At 43.9% G+C, this 16,596-nt stretch overlaps 1 protein-coding gene and 1 long non-coding RNA gene across 4 annotated transcripts in view; one reads left to right on the top strand and one right to left on the bottom strand.

Moving 5' to 3' along the window:
* The window catches only part of Golga5 (golgin A5), a 33,385-nt gene extending 27,290 nt beyond the window's left edge, over positions 1-6,095 (bottom strand). For 2 of the 3 annotated variants that reach the window (XM_041633359.1, XM_041633357.1), the window contains exons 1-2: positions 5,961-6,095; positions 2,944-3,505 (exon numbers count right to left, since the gene is read on the bottom strand). In XM_041633359.1, the coding sequence (XP_041489293.1) occupies positions 2,944-3,484 (541 nt within the window). In that variant the 5' untranslated portion in view covers positions 3,485-3,505; positions 5,961-6,095. The remainder of the gene's footprint in view (positions 1-2,943; positions 3,506-5,960) is intronic. The other variant, XM_041633358.1, reaches the window with a different exon arrangement.
* A 57-nt stretch (positions 6,096-6,152) lies between these two features.
* On the top strand, positions 6,153-16,202 carry LOC121434425. The gene is made up of 3 exons (XR_005972428.1): positions 6,153-6,314; positions 11,817-11,949; positions 16,116-16,202. It is a non-coding gene; the product is annotated as an uncharacterized LOC121434425 (long non-coding RNA).
* The last annotated feature ends 394 nt before the right edge of the window (positions 16,203-16,596 follow it).

Genomic DNA, 16,596 nt, shown 5'->3' on the forward strand with positions numbered 1-16,596 from the left:
ACACACTTGGGTACAATAGCACTGTCACTATGTAAGCAGACTCACTTGCTTTTGGAACGCCTCTTGGTGAGTTGGTTGCTATAGTTAGGATCCCATAAAAATATCATTAGTTCCTAATAAAAATCTATTCTCATAAATGGAGTCTACAGACCTGCAAGGATCCTCAACATCTGGACACACTGGAAGGAAAGGAACAGAAAATAAAAACAATTCTGGAAAGGAGAAAGCCAAAAATAATTTAAACACTGGATTTCCTTATTTCTGAAATGGCTTTGAAAAAAGGGGATATAAGTGTCAACACTAAAAACACTGAGAAGGCACAACAGAATTGCTGTGGGGTTCAAAGCAATAAGACTAGCACAATAGGTCACAGCAATTTATGATAACCAAACCGAAATCAAAAGATCCTTCCAAAGGATGAGTTTAATCCATCTTGTTTTTAATTTTAATTAACTTTGATACAAATTCACACATAACTTATTTTACTTTTATTTTTAATTTTTTTGTTTTGTTTTGTTTTTAAAACGGGGTTTCTCTGTGTAGTCCTGGCTGCCCTGGAATTTACTCCGTAGACCTGGTGGCCTCAAACGCAATGAGACCACCTGCCTCTGTCTCCCAAGTGCTAGGATTAAAAGTGTGCACTGCCACCGCCCCGCTTACTTTCATATTTTTAATGTGTACAAATATCTGTCTGTACACCTTGTAAATGCCCTGTGTCCATGGAAGCCAGAAGAGAGTTACAGACAGTAGTGACCCACAGCATCTTGTGGGTGCTATGAATCCAACCCAGGTGCTCTAAGAGCAGTCAGTGCTCTCACCACTGAGTCATTTCTCCAGCCCCACATTTAAATTACTTTTTAAATTACATGGGCAGAAGGGAACTTTTCACAAGGTTAGATAGACAGTAATAACAAGGTGAAATCCAGGTGGTACATACTGTAATCCCACCTCTTGGGAGGTTGAGGCAGAATGATTACTGTAAGATTGAGGCTAACCAGCCAGGTGATAGTGGTGCACGCCTTTAATCCCAGCACCCGCGAGACAGAGGCAGGCGGATCTTTGTGATTTCCAGGCCAGCCTGGTCTACAGAGTGAATTCCAGGACAGCCAAGGCTACAAAGAGCAACCCTGTCTCGGAAAAACACACACACACACACACACACACACACACACACAAAATAAAAAAGATTGAGGCTAATCTATGAGATCAAGGCCAACCTAGCCTAGAATAGCTCTCAAAACTAATTCATAAATAAGATCCAAGTTTATGGCACATGCCAGTAATCTCAGCACTTAGGAGGAACTTAAGAGGATGAGGCAGGATGATTACAAACTCTAGATCTTGTCTCAAAATACCAACAAATAAATAAGTAAAGAAAGACATTTCCCCCAAATATCTGATTACAGGCTCAACAAGAAGAGGCTCTTGCTGCTAAGCCTGACAATCTGAATTAAATCCCCAGGACCTACAAAGGAGTGAACGCATGTAGGAGAGAAACAAATCCTTCAAACTGTCCTTTGATCTCTATGTGCTTCTGTGCATAAGTGCACCCACACACCTCAGAAAATAAACATAAATATTTTAAAATATTGACAGCTCTTCAGTAGGTCCAAAAAAAGTGGGTTAAAGATCTGAAAGTATAATTTACAAATTTAATGCAAGGATTTAGATATATGTGCATCTATGTGCCAGTGTGCACACACAAGCACACATACACACACACACACACTTGGACTTAACTGAAACTCACAGGCTATTTTATATGATTTCAAAGTTATCAAGTTAAAATTTATAAAAAATAGGAAAATTTCATACCTGTAACCAAGGGAAATTTTTTAAGTAGCTCAAAGTCAAAAGAAAAATCATAATTAGAGTGTATTTATCATTTACACATAATTTGTAATAATCTACATGTTATTCAATAGATAAATTGCAAAACAAAGACTATAGGGTAGCCTAAAGATAAAAACGGTATTAAGATCTCAAAATCTCGCCCCTGTAAAAAAAAAAAAAACTCAATTCTTCTTTGGAGTCTTAAAGACACCTTTTTTTCTTCTTTTTTGAGATAGGGTTTCCCTGTGTAGTCCTGGCTGTCCTGGAATAGACTTGGGCTGGCCTCAAATTCAGTGATCTACATGCCTCTGCCTCCCAAGTGCTAATATTAAATGCATGTGCCACTAAATCCCGCTTCCAAATTCTTAAAAATATGATCAAACAGGAAATCAGAATATTGACTCAATATTAAAGAATTGCTAATTCTACTTTTCTATTTTGTAGTACTAAGATCGAACACCAAGGCTTCCTGCATTCCAAGCAAGTGCTGCACTATTTAGTTTTATACACAGACCTTAATTATTAGTTTTTATTTTTAGACAGGATCTCACAGAATTTTCCAGGTTGGCCTTTAATTCATTCTGTATCCCAGGAAGGTTTTGAACTTGTTATCCTCCTGCCTCAGGCTCCCAAGTAGCTAGGATAATAGGCTTACATACTGTGCCTGGCCAAGAACTACTAAAATTTTAAGGTGATAAAAGTATGTTAGTATTTTTTAGAGTAACATAGACAAATGCTTCATAGGGGAAAAAAGATGTAACATCTAACATAAAAAAGGATAGGAAACAGGATGGTGTAAACAGAATACAAGTAAAACTGCTGGGGATGCAGCCTGGTGGTAGAGGCTGTCTAGTGTATGCAAGCTTGAGTTCAGTCACGGGCATGGCAAAGGTCAGCAGACAACATTCACAATCCCTACTCTAACACAGTATTGACTAATGTAGACAATGCTGTCACCCTTATTTACACCACACATTGGCAAAGATCCTTCTCTTACACCTGTGAGGACAGATCCTACAATAGTTGGTAAAGAATATTATTCAAACATTTTAACTTAGGATGACACATCCAATCTGCTTGATTCTGAAAGAAACAGGGCTGATTAACTACCAGGACTTTGGCTCCCAGGATTCTCTTCAGTGGGCTTGGTGGTGGTTACACTTGTGTCCACAGAACCGACGCTTGAGGACTGAGAGCTTGGAAAGACGGGCACTTTGCCCTTCTCTTTCTTGATCTCCACTCTCCCCGTCGGCTCCTTCTGGGAGCTGTTAAGAAAATCAAACAGCAGCTCATCATCAGGCTCTGACTTTTTCCTTCGAACAAACTGCGACGAAGGCCTAGGGACAGATGCATGTTCAGTGGGATGGGAGGCCTCTCCGGATGGCCTGGCTCCTGCTTTCACGTTTGCTGTGCCAGCTATGACGGTGGCTTTTTGTTGCCGGATGTTATCAGCAGCTGAGGAAATATAGTTAGCTTTAGGTCCAGTCTGGTATGTTGAATCTGTGTTTTGCTGGTGAAGTTCAGGATAGTCAGTATTTTTGCTATAAAAGATGTTGCTGGTATTCTCCTTTCTGAGAGCTGTTGCAGCCCCTTGATCAACTCTGTTTAAAAGATCTTCTGCCCTTCCAGCAAGATCAGCAAACCAAGACATGATGGCAGCAGGATAATCCTACTGATGAACATGTTAAAAAAAAAAAAAGGACAAGATATGATCAGTTTATCATCTGGAAAGAGTTCCAGGTTGAAATCCTAACCTGTCTGTTACTAGCCAGGCAACTTTGAACAAATTACTAATAGAAGATGAGAAACTTTACCTTGAAAATATAGGACAGTAGGTACACTTCCTTACAGAATGTTTTTGTAAATGTTCTGTGGTGGGTTTGTGCTGTGCTGCCCAAGCTACCGTGAACAAACTGTCTTCCTATCTGAACTCCTATCTATAGTTGGGGCTACAGGGACTCATCACCATACTTAGCTCAGAATGGCTTTATAATCAAACAATAGGGGAAAATACTTTTTGAGATGCTTGGCATACAGTAACCCCCTCTAGTAACTTCTGCTATCATTATTACAACTACTACTATTTTCCTTATTATTTCAATGAAGGACAAATCTTAACATAGCAAAAACATATGTGAGAGACTACATTATGTTCCCCAAAAGTCCATATACTTAACTCCAAACCTAGAGACCTCAGAATGTGACTTTATGGAGGTGAGGTCTATAAAGGTGTCATTTAGACTGATGTCTGTATTAGAAGAAATGTATACGCAAACAGTCATAAAGAGAGAGAAGGTAAAACCAAGCTAGAAGATAGTCATCTGTAAGCCAAAAATGAATCCTCAGAAATCAGCCTCGGGCAAGACATCTGGGCTGGCAAAAGTGCTTGCCCTGAATCTTGACAACCTGAATTCAGTCCCTGGAACCCATAGGGGAACAAGACAGAGGACTCAAGAAAGCTGTCCTCTGGCTCACAATTCCAAGTGCACACACAACTAATAAGTAAATATATATACAAAGTCAGCCTTGCCAACACCTTCATCTCGGACTTAGAAGAGTTAGAAAGATCAACTTTTATGGTCTAATCTATCCAGCCTGGGACACTTTTTCATGGATGCCTTAACAAATCCATGCAGGATTCAAACAACAAAGAAAATGCTTAGCAAAATTCCACTACAACCAAATAAAACAGTTCTCTGAAATTTGTTTCAAAGGGCTGAACTTGGGGAGAAAAGCCCTTCTGACGATTACAAAAGTTATGACTGTTAAAGTGATTTATATATGAATACAGGGGTCTCAAGTAAATTTTTAACTATATAAATACTTAGTACCTACCATGTGCATGTTAAGCTGAGTGCAATTTTTTTTAAATGACTATCTATCCAACACATTTGGACACTTATAGGTGCCACATAGGTCAAGGCAATGAAGTAATTAGCCTTCATGCTATAGTAGTATAAAGTAAACTGCAAAGTCAACAATGACTGATGAATGTAGTTAGCGTTCCTTTGCCCTGGAAATGTCAATTCTAATGCTTTCTTCACTAGCATCGGAGTTATCTTTCCTTATCACCTAAGCTAAGCCTTTTAATTCCGTGTGCACGCCCTTCTTTTGCCTTACAGTGCTTCTGGTTATTATAGCTGTTGCTTTTAAAACATCTGTCTCTCGCTCTTGGGGGAAGGGGAGTGGGTGGCTAGACACAATCCCTGTTTGGCTCACTAATGAATTCCCAGAGTCTAGCCTACACAGGCACTCCTAGAAACACTACTGGGGCAATTCATCTTTATCTGCCAAGGGCTGTGCAAACACCATCACGGATAACCTTCTCAGCTACAGTATGGGGTAAATTGCAATATCCTCTAAAAAACAAACATGGATATAGTTTAGCAAGGTCCCAGAGCTTAGATGACACCTCAGATATTGAAATCTAGGTCAATTCAGTGTCAAGCCCACCGTTTAACCCCTTCCTCACCACATCTAACCTCGTCATGGAGTTCACTGTTTAAACACATTCTTCAGAAAACTCATTAGGTGTGTATTTCAGTTTACGAGAAGTCAAATAAAAACGTTAACGTGACATGCATTCCGACTTATAAAACTCCACACAAACGTAAAGTAAAATTTGGTGATGAAAGAGAGAAAATTAACTCTCCCAATTAAAAAAAAAAGCCTAAAGACAACGTATCAATTAACGTCTTGCCTCCCATCTGAAAGTTAACGGGACTTTAAAACACGACCGGGGACCTTCACGTGGATTATAGACACCGAGCTAGGGCCTGGACTCTTGTCCTGGTGACAGACTCCAAGAAGGGACTTCGGTGGCGCAAAGCAACCTGGAAGGTCAGATGTCACACAGAGGCAGGGTCAGGGGTCAGCGGTCAGGCACGGCTGTCTGGCCGGCGGTCTGACCAACCCTGGGTGCCCGGCAGGCGATGACACGACCCACTGCGCCCCCACAGCAAGTTTGCGGGGGGTGGAGGACAGTCAGCCTCGGTGGCCGGAGCCTACGGGACTGTGGCGTCCCCTTCCTCGGCCCTGGGCGAAGACGAGCACGACGGCACTCGGGAAAGGCGGAGACCGGGTCCCACAAGCCAAGCCGTCCCGACCGCGGCCTGGTTGCGCCTCACCTGAGGAAGCCGAGAGACAAGGCCACTGCCTGGTCGCCCACCCGGGCCGCCACAGCAGCGGGCTGCTCCCGGACCTGCAGGCTACCTCTTCCGGGAGACGTGGAAGGGCGGCGAGGACCTCAAAACAGAGTGGCCGCCCAGCTGCCTGAGCGGCGGAGAGCCCAGCGCCGCCGGCCGCCTAACAGGCCATTCAGGCGGCGGCAACGGCGTCCGCGGGGCCCTAGCGCCTGGCCACGCCCCTCTCCCGTTCGTCGCACACGAACACCGTGCGTGTGACGTAAGCACCGCCTGCACGCGGCTGGCACAACATTGAGGGTCACGCCTACGAAGGGGGCGTGGCCCGTCACAGGCCACGTAAGTGACAGGGGCGGGTCCGGACTGAAGTGGGTGGGATGTGAGCAAATGGTGAGCCCGCCCAGGCCTCTAAACTCCTCCTCCCTCTGGAATCCAAAAGTTTCATAGATGAGGATTCTGAAACAGGTTGGGAACACAGAAAACGTGAACCCTGGGCGTGTGGGATGTTTCAGTATACAAATAGTTACTCACAAAGGCCTAAGTTCCAGCCACATAGTAGAAAGAGACAAACACACACACACACATTAAGAATATAATCTAAAATAGAAAACCTGACCTCTGATTCCATGGAGCTTGCTTTTAAGGGGCAGAGGTGGATATTAGCTAAACCAATGATTGAACAATAATTTCAGAGCATCACCAAGGTTGTAAATCAATAAAAACAGGGAGACATGACCAGAGGCAGGAAAATAACTCAGGCTGTCATTTGAAGAAGAGATAACTTGAGCTGAGACCTAAAAGACAGAGTACTTCCCATAGTACTATATTTATGTTCTGCCTACAGTTCACAGACTCTGAAATCATTGTTCAATAATAAAATCTGTGTTCAACCATTTACTAGATGCTGTATCTACTGGGTGAACAGAACAAGGCTAATATCCTAATGAAAAGTCTACAATATATTCTCAAGTGTGTGCATTCAGGCATTGAGGAAACTAAGGCTCAGAGATGTTAATCTGTCTAAGACTGTGTGTCCTGAAAAGGGGGTCCATCTCACTCCAAAGTCTGGGCTTCTAGACTCCACATTAAATATTAGGAGTAATTACAAACCATTTTCTTCCTGTCAAGTCAGTTTAGTCCAGCCCAGAGCAGCAGAAGCAGATAGTTGCTCTCTGCGTTTAGAGCCCTTATGCAATGGAGAAAGGTTTCTGGGATCCTTGAGCAGAGTTTATTCAATTCTCACAGCACTTTCGGGATGCACTGTTCTCACCGAGTGGCCGGTGGTACCGCAGCTCTCAGCTAGTGAGCTGCTCTTCCTGTTAAGGATTATTTATCATCAGTGGTTGCCAGGTGATTGCAACCCATCCCAGGATGGAGATATCGTTTCCTGTTCCTCTGATGTTGATTTGATCAAATGACCCATCTTTGCTGATGGAGTTGCCTCAGTCCAGACCCCGCCCCGAGAAAGCTCACCGAATGAGAACCCCTCCCCAGAGATGCTCAAGACTGCTCCCACAGGGTATTTAAACTGCCCTCCGAGAAAACAAACGTGGTTTTCTGGTCTTCCTTTCCCATCTCCTCTTTGGGGGGCTGGAAGACCATCCAGGCGCATGGTATTCATTATACCTGGGCTTTTTCTAATTCGGTTTAATTTGGTCAGACTTGGATTATTGTGTTGGCATAGATACTTATCAGGGTGCAGAAACTTTTCAACTGTGATCCAAATTAAAACAGTTATTTTGTGGACTCACAGTTCCAAAGGGTTCGAGCCCATGGCTGTCATGGCATAGAGCCTGGAGGCAGACAGGTATGGCGCTGGTCCAGTAGCTAAGAGCTTTTATGTTGATCTGAAAGTTGGAGACAGAGAAGGGGGGAGAGGGAGGGAGAGAGAGCCAGCTGGGAATGGGATGGGTTTTTGAAACACAAAAGCCTATCCACAGTGACACACCTCCTCCAAAAAGACTACACCTCATAATCCTTCTCAGAGAATTCCATCAGATAAGGAGCAAGCATTCAAAAATATATGAGCCTATGGGGCCCATTCTCATTCAAACCAAGCACACCATGTCACAGTTGAGATTTAAAATCTAGGTTAGTGTGACCCCAGAAGTGCTTAAAGCAATGTTTTTTAACCACTGAAAGGTGAAAGTGAAAACAGTTGAGGCAGAACCAAATCTTCCTCTTCAAAAATATTAGTGCCAGGCAATGATGGTTTCACACCTTTAATCCCAGCACTCAGGGAGGTAGAGGCAGGTGGATCTTTGTGAGTTCAAGGCCAGCCTGGTCTACAGAGTGAGTTCCAGGACAGCCAGAGATACACAGAGAAACCCTGTCTCCAAAAGCAAAAAAATATATATATATATTGGCAGTGGCTGGGTGATAGTGGTGCACATCTTTAATCCCAGCCCTTGGAAGTCAGATACAAACAGATCTTGATGAGTTCCAAGCCAGCCTGGTCTACAGAGTGAGTTCTTGGACAGTCAGGGCTACACAGTAAAACCCTGTCTTGAATATATTATTCACATATACATATATATCTATGTGTATATGTGTGCGTGTGTGGTATATGTGTGTATGTATTTTTGTGTGTGTTTGTATACACACAATGGACAGGCTGCCAAAAGAGTATGTCAAGGACTGGAGCTATAGCTCAGTTGATAGTGTGTTTGAATAATAGGCATGAAGCATGAAGCTCTGACTTTGATCCCTAACTGTGCATAAATTAGGGCTAGTGGTGCATGCCTATAATTCTATCACTTGGGAGATGGAGGAGGGAGGATCAGAAATTCATATTCTCTTCCTCTTCCTTCAAAGCCAGGACATGCTATCTCTGGTATGTGTCAGGTCCAAAGAATTTCCCCAAATTCTGGTGATTAGGCAAAAGCCAGTATTCCTCAGGAACTTGTGAAGTTGGTTTCCCTCTATCAAAAGGAGCCATTTTCTTTATCACTGGCAGAAGAAGTAAATAGTTATTTGTGGTGCCCCTTAGCATATAAGTACTTGCTGGCCTCCAGGCTCCCTCAGTATCACAAGTACGGTTACAGAGTCCATGATGGCATCCTAGCTCTTCTCACCTCCTCCCTACCCTAAACCCAGTTCTGGGCTTCCCTCCCCAGCTACTCATTCTCCTTATAACCCTGCTATTTCGGCTATGCTCCCTCTTTGGCTGACTTTCTCCTATCTTTGTCTTCCTCTCTCTGTCTCGCTCCTACCCCTCCCTCTGCTCTCCTGCATTCTTCTCTCTATGCTCCCTACCCTTGCAGCTATGCTCCTGCTTTTCTCATGGCCTGGTTTAATCTTCTGGCCATGTTCAATCTATTACTTTCTCTCTCTGCTCTGGATTCTTCCAAACACCTCTGCCTGTCCTCTCTATCATATCTACAACAGAACCCTTCCCCTTACCCATACCACAGAGTGGTCATGGCATCAGTTTATACACTATGAGTCTGTATCTCTCCTAATGCTGTCCTAACCCTGTCCCACCTCCAGGCCTGACTATAACACCCCATGGTTTCAAGGTTCTCTCACCTTGGAAAGTTGATCCTGAAGGATATTTGTGTCAGCATCTTTCCCAAATTAACCAGCCGATCTTGATCTGACCTGTAACTGACTTAAAAAATAAAGTGAAGCAGCCATTTATTCCAGAAGGAAATTTTATGTTTGATTTGTTTTGGCCTCAGAACAATAATTTTTTAACATAAATATACACTGAGATGGGCAGGCAAAATGATTTTGTGTGTTGTCAAACCCAAGGACTGATTTAGATACCCAGGACCTTCATAGTAGAATCTCCGCTTTCCCTGGCAAAAGGAACACATGACTACCTGTGGTGCCAATCAGTGATCAAAGCCCATGCTGGCCTCCAGGCTCCCTCAGTATCACCAGTTTCTGTTATACATTTTATTTTATTTTAATATTTATTTATTTATTTATTTATTTATTTATTTATTTATTATGTATACAATATTCTTTCTGCGTGTATGCCTGAAGGCCAGAAGAGGGCACCAGACCTCATTTACAGATGGTTGTGAGCCACCATGTGGTTGCTGGGAATTGAACTCAGGACTTTTGGGAGAGCAGGCAATGCTCTTAACTGCTGAGCCACCTCTCCAGCCCCCTGTTATACATTTTAAAGACCATCCGACCAACTTGCCCTTCCCTCCCCTAGCTTCCCATCCTCCTTAGAGTCCACATGATGTGTTCACTGTTCTCTCTCCATTTCTATTCCCACTCTTGCTTTTCTCTCATCCTCTCTCTATCCCTTGTTATCCACCCTCTTATCCTCCCCTCACTATTCTCTTCCTATCCTTTTTCTCACTGTGCACTGTTCCCCATCTATTGCTATCTTGCTATTTCCTCTATCCTCTCCTGTTCTCTCACTCTCTCAGTCCTGGCAATGTTCAATCTTTCTTTTCTCTCTGCGCTGAACTCTTTCTGTTGCCTCTGGACAATCTCCCTCCCTTATTCATAATCAAAACATCCCAGTCATGGAGCAGCCATGCAGACAGTTTCTTTACTACAACCCTCGCACACACTCTGCAAGAACACAAGAGCTCTTAACCACTGAACCACCCCTCCAGACGCAAGCTTGAATTTTAAAAATTAAGAATTAATTTTGAAATAGAGTCTCAATGCATATTCTTGTTATGCAGACCAGACTAGCCTTAAATTCACAAAGAACCACACGCCTCCTGGGTGATGGTGGTGCACGCCTTTAATTCCAGCACTCGGGAGGCAGAAGCAGGCAGATCTCAGTGAGTTCGAGGTCAGCCTGGTTTAAAGGTGAGTTCCAGGACAGCCAGGGCTGTTACACAGAGAAACCCTGTCTCGAAAAAAAACATATATATATATATATATATATATATATATATATATATATATATATGTTTCCATATATATATATATATATGTTTCCATATATATATGTATATGGAAAAATCTTAAAATGAGCCTCTCCACTGACGCAAATAATTCCAATCAGGCCAGATTAGACCCAATCAATGCCCATGTTTACTGCAGCGCTCCCTGGTGGCCAGAAAAGCATGGCGGGGTGTAGGGGGGGAGAGAGAAGGGGGGTTCACGCAAAACCCGAAGACCACGTGTTCTTTTTTTTCAGAGGCAGCCTAAATTGTCTGTGGGTGTGGTCCTGACCCTCCCTGGGGAGGGGGCAGCGCTTGGTGGGCTTTTCTGGAGGTAGAGTCTGATCTAAGGCAACTCCCAGGACAAGGGCTGAGGGAACACTTCCCAGGCTCCTTGGATATAGTGGTGTCAGAGGGCTGGGATCTCACTTTTGACCAAATATCCCAGAGTCCTTGGATACAGGGGTGTCGGAGGACTGGGGTCACACTTCCAATCAAACAAAAAGAAAAGAAAAAGGAGAAAGAAAGAAAAGAAAATTGAGGGAAATGAGGAGATGGATCAGCAATTAAGAGTACTTGATGCTCTTCCAGAGGACCAGAGTTCAGTTCCTGGCACTCCTATTGGTCAGCTCACAACCACCTATACTTCCAATTCCAGGGCATCTGTGTGATACCCTATTATCACACACACACACACACACACACACACACACACACACACACACACACTTGTTGGTTCTCTCTCTCTCTCTCTCTCTCTCTCTCTCTTTTTTTTTTTTTTTTTGAGACAGGGTTTCTCTATAGCTTTGGAGCCTCTCCTGGAATGAGCTCTTGTAGATCAGGCTGGCCTTGAACTCACAAAACGCTCTTTGTGCACTTCTAGCTACCAACAGCAGAGGGCTCTCAATACTTAAAAATCCATCTGTGCCTTCCATGGAGATTGCCAGGTGAAATAAGCCGTGTTCTACTCTTTTGTTCACAGATCACAGAGTACGTGTCCATGAGTGACATTTTACATTCCCAGATGTGACAGGTAACTCTGCTGCTTTCCTCGTGGCTAAACTGCTCTGAGAGACTCCACCAGTGAGCCCCCGAGGAAAACTAGACCTACCCTGGTACTGTTTGTTCATATCTCTGATTCATGTGTTGGAAATTTAACCCCCAGTGTAACGATGATGAGGGTGGGCCCTTTAAGAAATCATCAGGTATACTGGCCTGCAATCACAGTTTTAGGAAACTGAGTCAGGAAGGGCAGGAGTTTAGCTATACAGCCAGTTCAAGACCAATCTAGGAGAGACCCTGTCTCAAAAACAAGTGATTAGGTCATCAGGGAAGAACTCATGAATTTATGTTTTTTGTTTGTTTGTTTTTTATCATAGGCATGGGTTAACTATTGCTGGAATCAATTTCTTTTCTTTTCTTTTTCTTTTTGTTTTTTTAAGACAGAGTTTCTCTGTGTAGCTTTGAAGCCAGTCCTAGAACTCACTCTGCAAACCAGGCTGGCCTCAAACTCACAGAGATCCACCTGCCCATACCTTCCACGTGCTAGGATTAAAGGCAGGAGCCACCACTGCTTGGCTAGAGCCAATTTCTTAAAAAAAAAAATAAGTTTGGCTCTCTTCTCTTGCACCAATTTTTAGACTTTTGCCAGATTTCCTCATTCACGAATTCCCTAACGCATTCATTCTTTAAGCCTCTGTAAGACTTACCATGTATCGAAGTTGTCACTTTGCTTGCCTCTCCCAACCATTTAGGCTTTGAACTCTGGGGCCCCAAACTTCCCAGATTTGATGAGAATATTGATCTATTTTATCTATATCTTGACTTTGATGTTAAACAGTTATGTAAGCCCTGGATACTGGAAGAAGCTGTGTGAACAGTACACTGGATTTCTGAATGTTTGACCTTAGACATCCCCGTGAGTTCATAGCGATCTCAGTTAGCGTCAGTGAGATGGCCCAGTGGGTAGAAGCACTTGCTATTGTTCTGAGTCCAATCCCAGAACCCACAGAGGAAGGAGAAAACCAGCTCCTAATAGTTGTCCTCTGACCTTCAGTGCATGCTGTAGTGTGCATGCCTACACTTATACAAAGGATAACGTATGCACACGCATATGTACACACCTCCCCACACAATAATTAATACAACATTTTTAAAAGAAAAAAATAAAATTCCTTGCTGTGGAATAATCCTCTTGTACACTGTGAAGATGTGTTGCTCTCATTGTTCTCATTGTTACAAAAAGCTGATTGGCCAGTAGCTAGGCAGGATTTTGGGGGCAGAGAGAATGCTGGGGAAAAAAAAGGGTGGAGTCAGTGATTCACAAGTGTTTCAAGCCAGACTTGGGAGAAGCATCCTGGGAAGTTGATAGATGAGGTAAAGAAGCCTTGGGGCAGCACACAGATTAATAGAAGTGGGATAAGTTGTAACAGCTGGCTGAAGACAAGCCTAAGCTATCAGTCAATCATTTATAATTAATGTCTTCCATGTGGTTATTTGGGAGCTGGCTGGTGGGACGCAAAAGTTCCTGATGCTATAACCATATCTGAGATTATGTATTTATAAAAGCTCATTTGGCTCATGGTTTTGGAGGTTCTGATCTTGACCCAGCTGGTTTTGTCACTTTGGGCCTATGTTGAGATAACTATGGAGGCACCTGATAGAGTATAACCGCTTAAATCATTGGCAGAGCAGAAAGGAGAAGTAAGGGGCCCAAGTGCCATAAACCCATTGAAGACATGCTCTCAGGGACTCACAGACCTCCTGATAGGTCTCCTGCTTCCATAATGTTCCATCAATTGCCACTGGGGCCACACTGGTGACTTGGCGATAGCTAAAGTCTAAGCTATACCCTTGCCTTTTAGAGACACATACTGTGACATTGTTTTTATTGAAATAATGGCTGGTACATTAGTTTTCTATTAATCCATGATCAGCTATCAAAACACAGTCGGCTGGGCGGTAGTGGCTCATGCTTTTAATCCCAGCACTTAAGAGGCAGAGACAGGTGGATCTCTGTGAGTCTGAGGCCAGCCTGGTCTACAGAGTGAGTTCAGGACAGGCTCCAAAGCTATTGAGAAACCCTGCCATGAAAAACCAAAAGGAAAAAGCAGAGTCTTACTACCACTGAAGGGACTCTGGCCTTGCTCTCCTCTCCCAGTCCCACTGCCTTGCTAAAAACTGTTAAGTTACATTCCTAAGGCTAGCCCCCAAGGTCTATTCTCTTATTTGGCCACTTCCTCCTCCAGAGGCTGACTGCCAATGTACAGTTATCAAAGTATTAAAATCTAGCAATCAAAACCCCCCCTTTGGTTCACCTAATTAATATGCCGAATCAGAATACACACCTAACAAAGACCTCCCTCCTTTTTATCTCTAAAAATGACACCTGCAAGGTCATTTGCTGCTGTCTGAAAGCAGCCACTTTAACTCCCCCCCCCATTAAAAAAGAATCTCACGGGCGGTGGGGGGGGGTGATTTTCAGGCTAGATGTCTTTAATCCCAGCGCTTGGGAAGCACAGGCAGGCAGATCTCTGAGTTCAAGGCCAGCCTGGTCTACTAGAGCTAGTTCCAGGACAACTACACAGAGAATCCTGTCTCAAAAAAACAAAGGGAAAAAAAAAATCTCTTTGTGAAAACAGGTGTTTGGTTGTGGTTTGTGCGTGACGGGGGTCTGGGAGGGAACCTGTGATGTGTGGGGGCAGTTGTTTGGGGGGGGGGGTGTCTCTAGCAACTGTCCACAGCTTTTGTGGTCGAGAGGCTGCCTACCACAGGCTGCCTTCTAGTCGTCTCCAACTATTCAGTCCTTCTGATGTAAAAATCACATTCATCAGCCAGGCACGGTGGCGCACGCCTTTAGTCCAAGCACTCGGGAGGCAGATCTATCTGAGTTCAAGCCAACCTGGTCTACAGAGCGAGTTCCAGGACAGCCAGAGTTACATAGAAAAACCCTGCCTCAAAAAAAATAAAACAAAAAACCACAAACAACAGCCAAAACATTTTGTTACTTCCCAGGATCTTAGCCATCTCATCCCAGTGTCGCAGGCAAAGCCAGTGTTCCTCCATCTTGTATTCTTGCTGAGACCTTTTCAGGTTTAACTAGAATTTGATCTCCGTAATGGAGAACCCAGTGGAAAATTACCAAACTCTATTCTAGGAACCCGAGGTCAAGATGCCCTGGCCGTCTTCACTTCTGTTAAACTATCCGCTTGGGCAGAAGCCCCTCCAGCTAGCCGCTCATCTTAGGTTCCCTTACACCGCTTGCTTCTCCAGAGGCCCCCTGCAGTCGTAGACCCAGACGCCAGGACTCTGTTTTTGTCCTCAAAAGCAGAGTCTGACACTCAGGGCTACACTTAGGTCCAGGAGGGCCCGAGTGTATTCTCAGATGGCTGGAAGAAAGACGTTCAGTTGGCTGTAAACTGCTCTGAGAGGTCATTTCTGGTGAGCTTCCCACAACACCAGTGTCCATCAAGGTGCAGGAGCTTACAATCTAAATCACATTGTGTCTTCAGAATGGTTACTCAACATGAAAATCCATGAACTGAAAAGATACCAGTTATCTGCGCTGGGGAGATGGATCTGTGGGTCTGATGCATAAACACGAGGCTCAGAAATCAAGATCCTAGGACCCCGTAACCAGTTGGGTGTGATGGTGCCTTCCTGTCCTCTGCGTGGGGAGGCAGGGACAGCAGGAGTCCTCTGGAGCTCACTGGTCAACCAGTCTGGACAAATCAGCACATTCCCGGCTCAGGGAGAGATCTTGTCTAAAAAATATGGTGGAGAGATTAATAGAGGAAGATAATATCTCCCTCTGGTCTCCAACACATGTGCGCACACTTGCATGCACACCTTTTATGCACACCCACATGAACACAAAGGAACTCAAGAAAAGGTCAGTTATCTGCTCTGACCCTGCACACAGTGGTGGAGCAAGCTACTGCTCATTGGTCTAGATCTTCCTAGCTCAACACAGGACGTGGGGGAGGGGAGGGGGAACAACACGGATGCACATTGTTTGTGTCCCTATTGAAGCTTCTTGTTCTACCCTTTAAGTTATTATTCTCCGTGAAAAATAGCCTGACTTTACTGGGAGGTATATATATCTATCCTAGGAAATTGTGGAAATTGAAAAGCCCAAGAATATAAAATGTAGGTTCCAGAAATAGGAATGCAGAAATAGAAAAACACCACGTTGTAAGCCTGGGAGAAGGAGAGCAGGCTGTCAGCAGCTTTCTCAGAGATTAACTATTAACACTGGGTTACTTTGCTTTATCACCCATAGCTCCGTCTGAAAGGCTGAAGTGACCCTCTGCAAACTGAGAGTCAGCTTTTAGATAACCCCCTGGCTGCTCGTGACCAACAACTGAGGTGAGCTGAGTTAACCTTTAAATGATGGGATGTACTAGAGTTTTTGATTGTTCATCGTCCCCTCCCCTCCCCTGCTACGCACACAACTGGCTGTGTCAGGCAGGGAAAGTGCAGAGCTTGGGGAAACACCATCGGAAAGTGCCAGAGAGAAACAATGGGCTAAATACAAACCCGAGTTTAACTGAAAAACCCTGTTAATGGAAATTTTTAAAAAAAGCAATTTGTATCTGAGTTTTCCTTTGACATTGTAAAAATTCTTTTATTCATGCCTAGTTCTTGCTTCTTGCTCTAAAAAGGGAAGTTTGGAATCCACCCATTGCCACAGCTACAGCCCATCTCTGGCTGTGGCCACAGCAATACCTCATAAGCTTTGTGTTTCCCATGGTGATTTTTTT

The sequence above is a fragment of the Microtus oregoni genome, unplaced genomic scaffold, assembly GCF_018167655.1.
Source record: "Microtus oregoni isolate MIOR12 unplaced genomic scaffold, Mior012 000043F_ref0000047, whole genome shotgun sequence".
NCBI classification, from domain to species: domain Eukaryota; kingdom Metazoa; phylum Chordata; class Mammalia; order Rodentia; family Cricetidae; genus Microtus; species Microtus oregoni.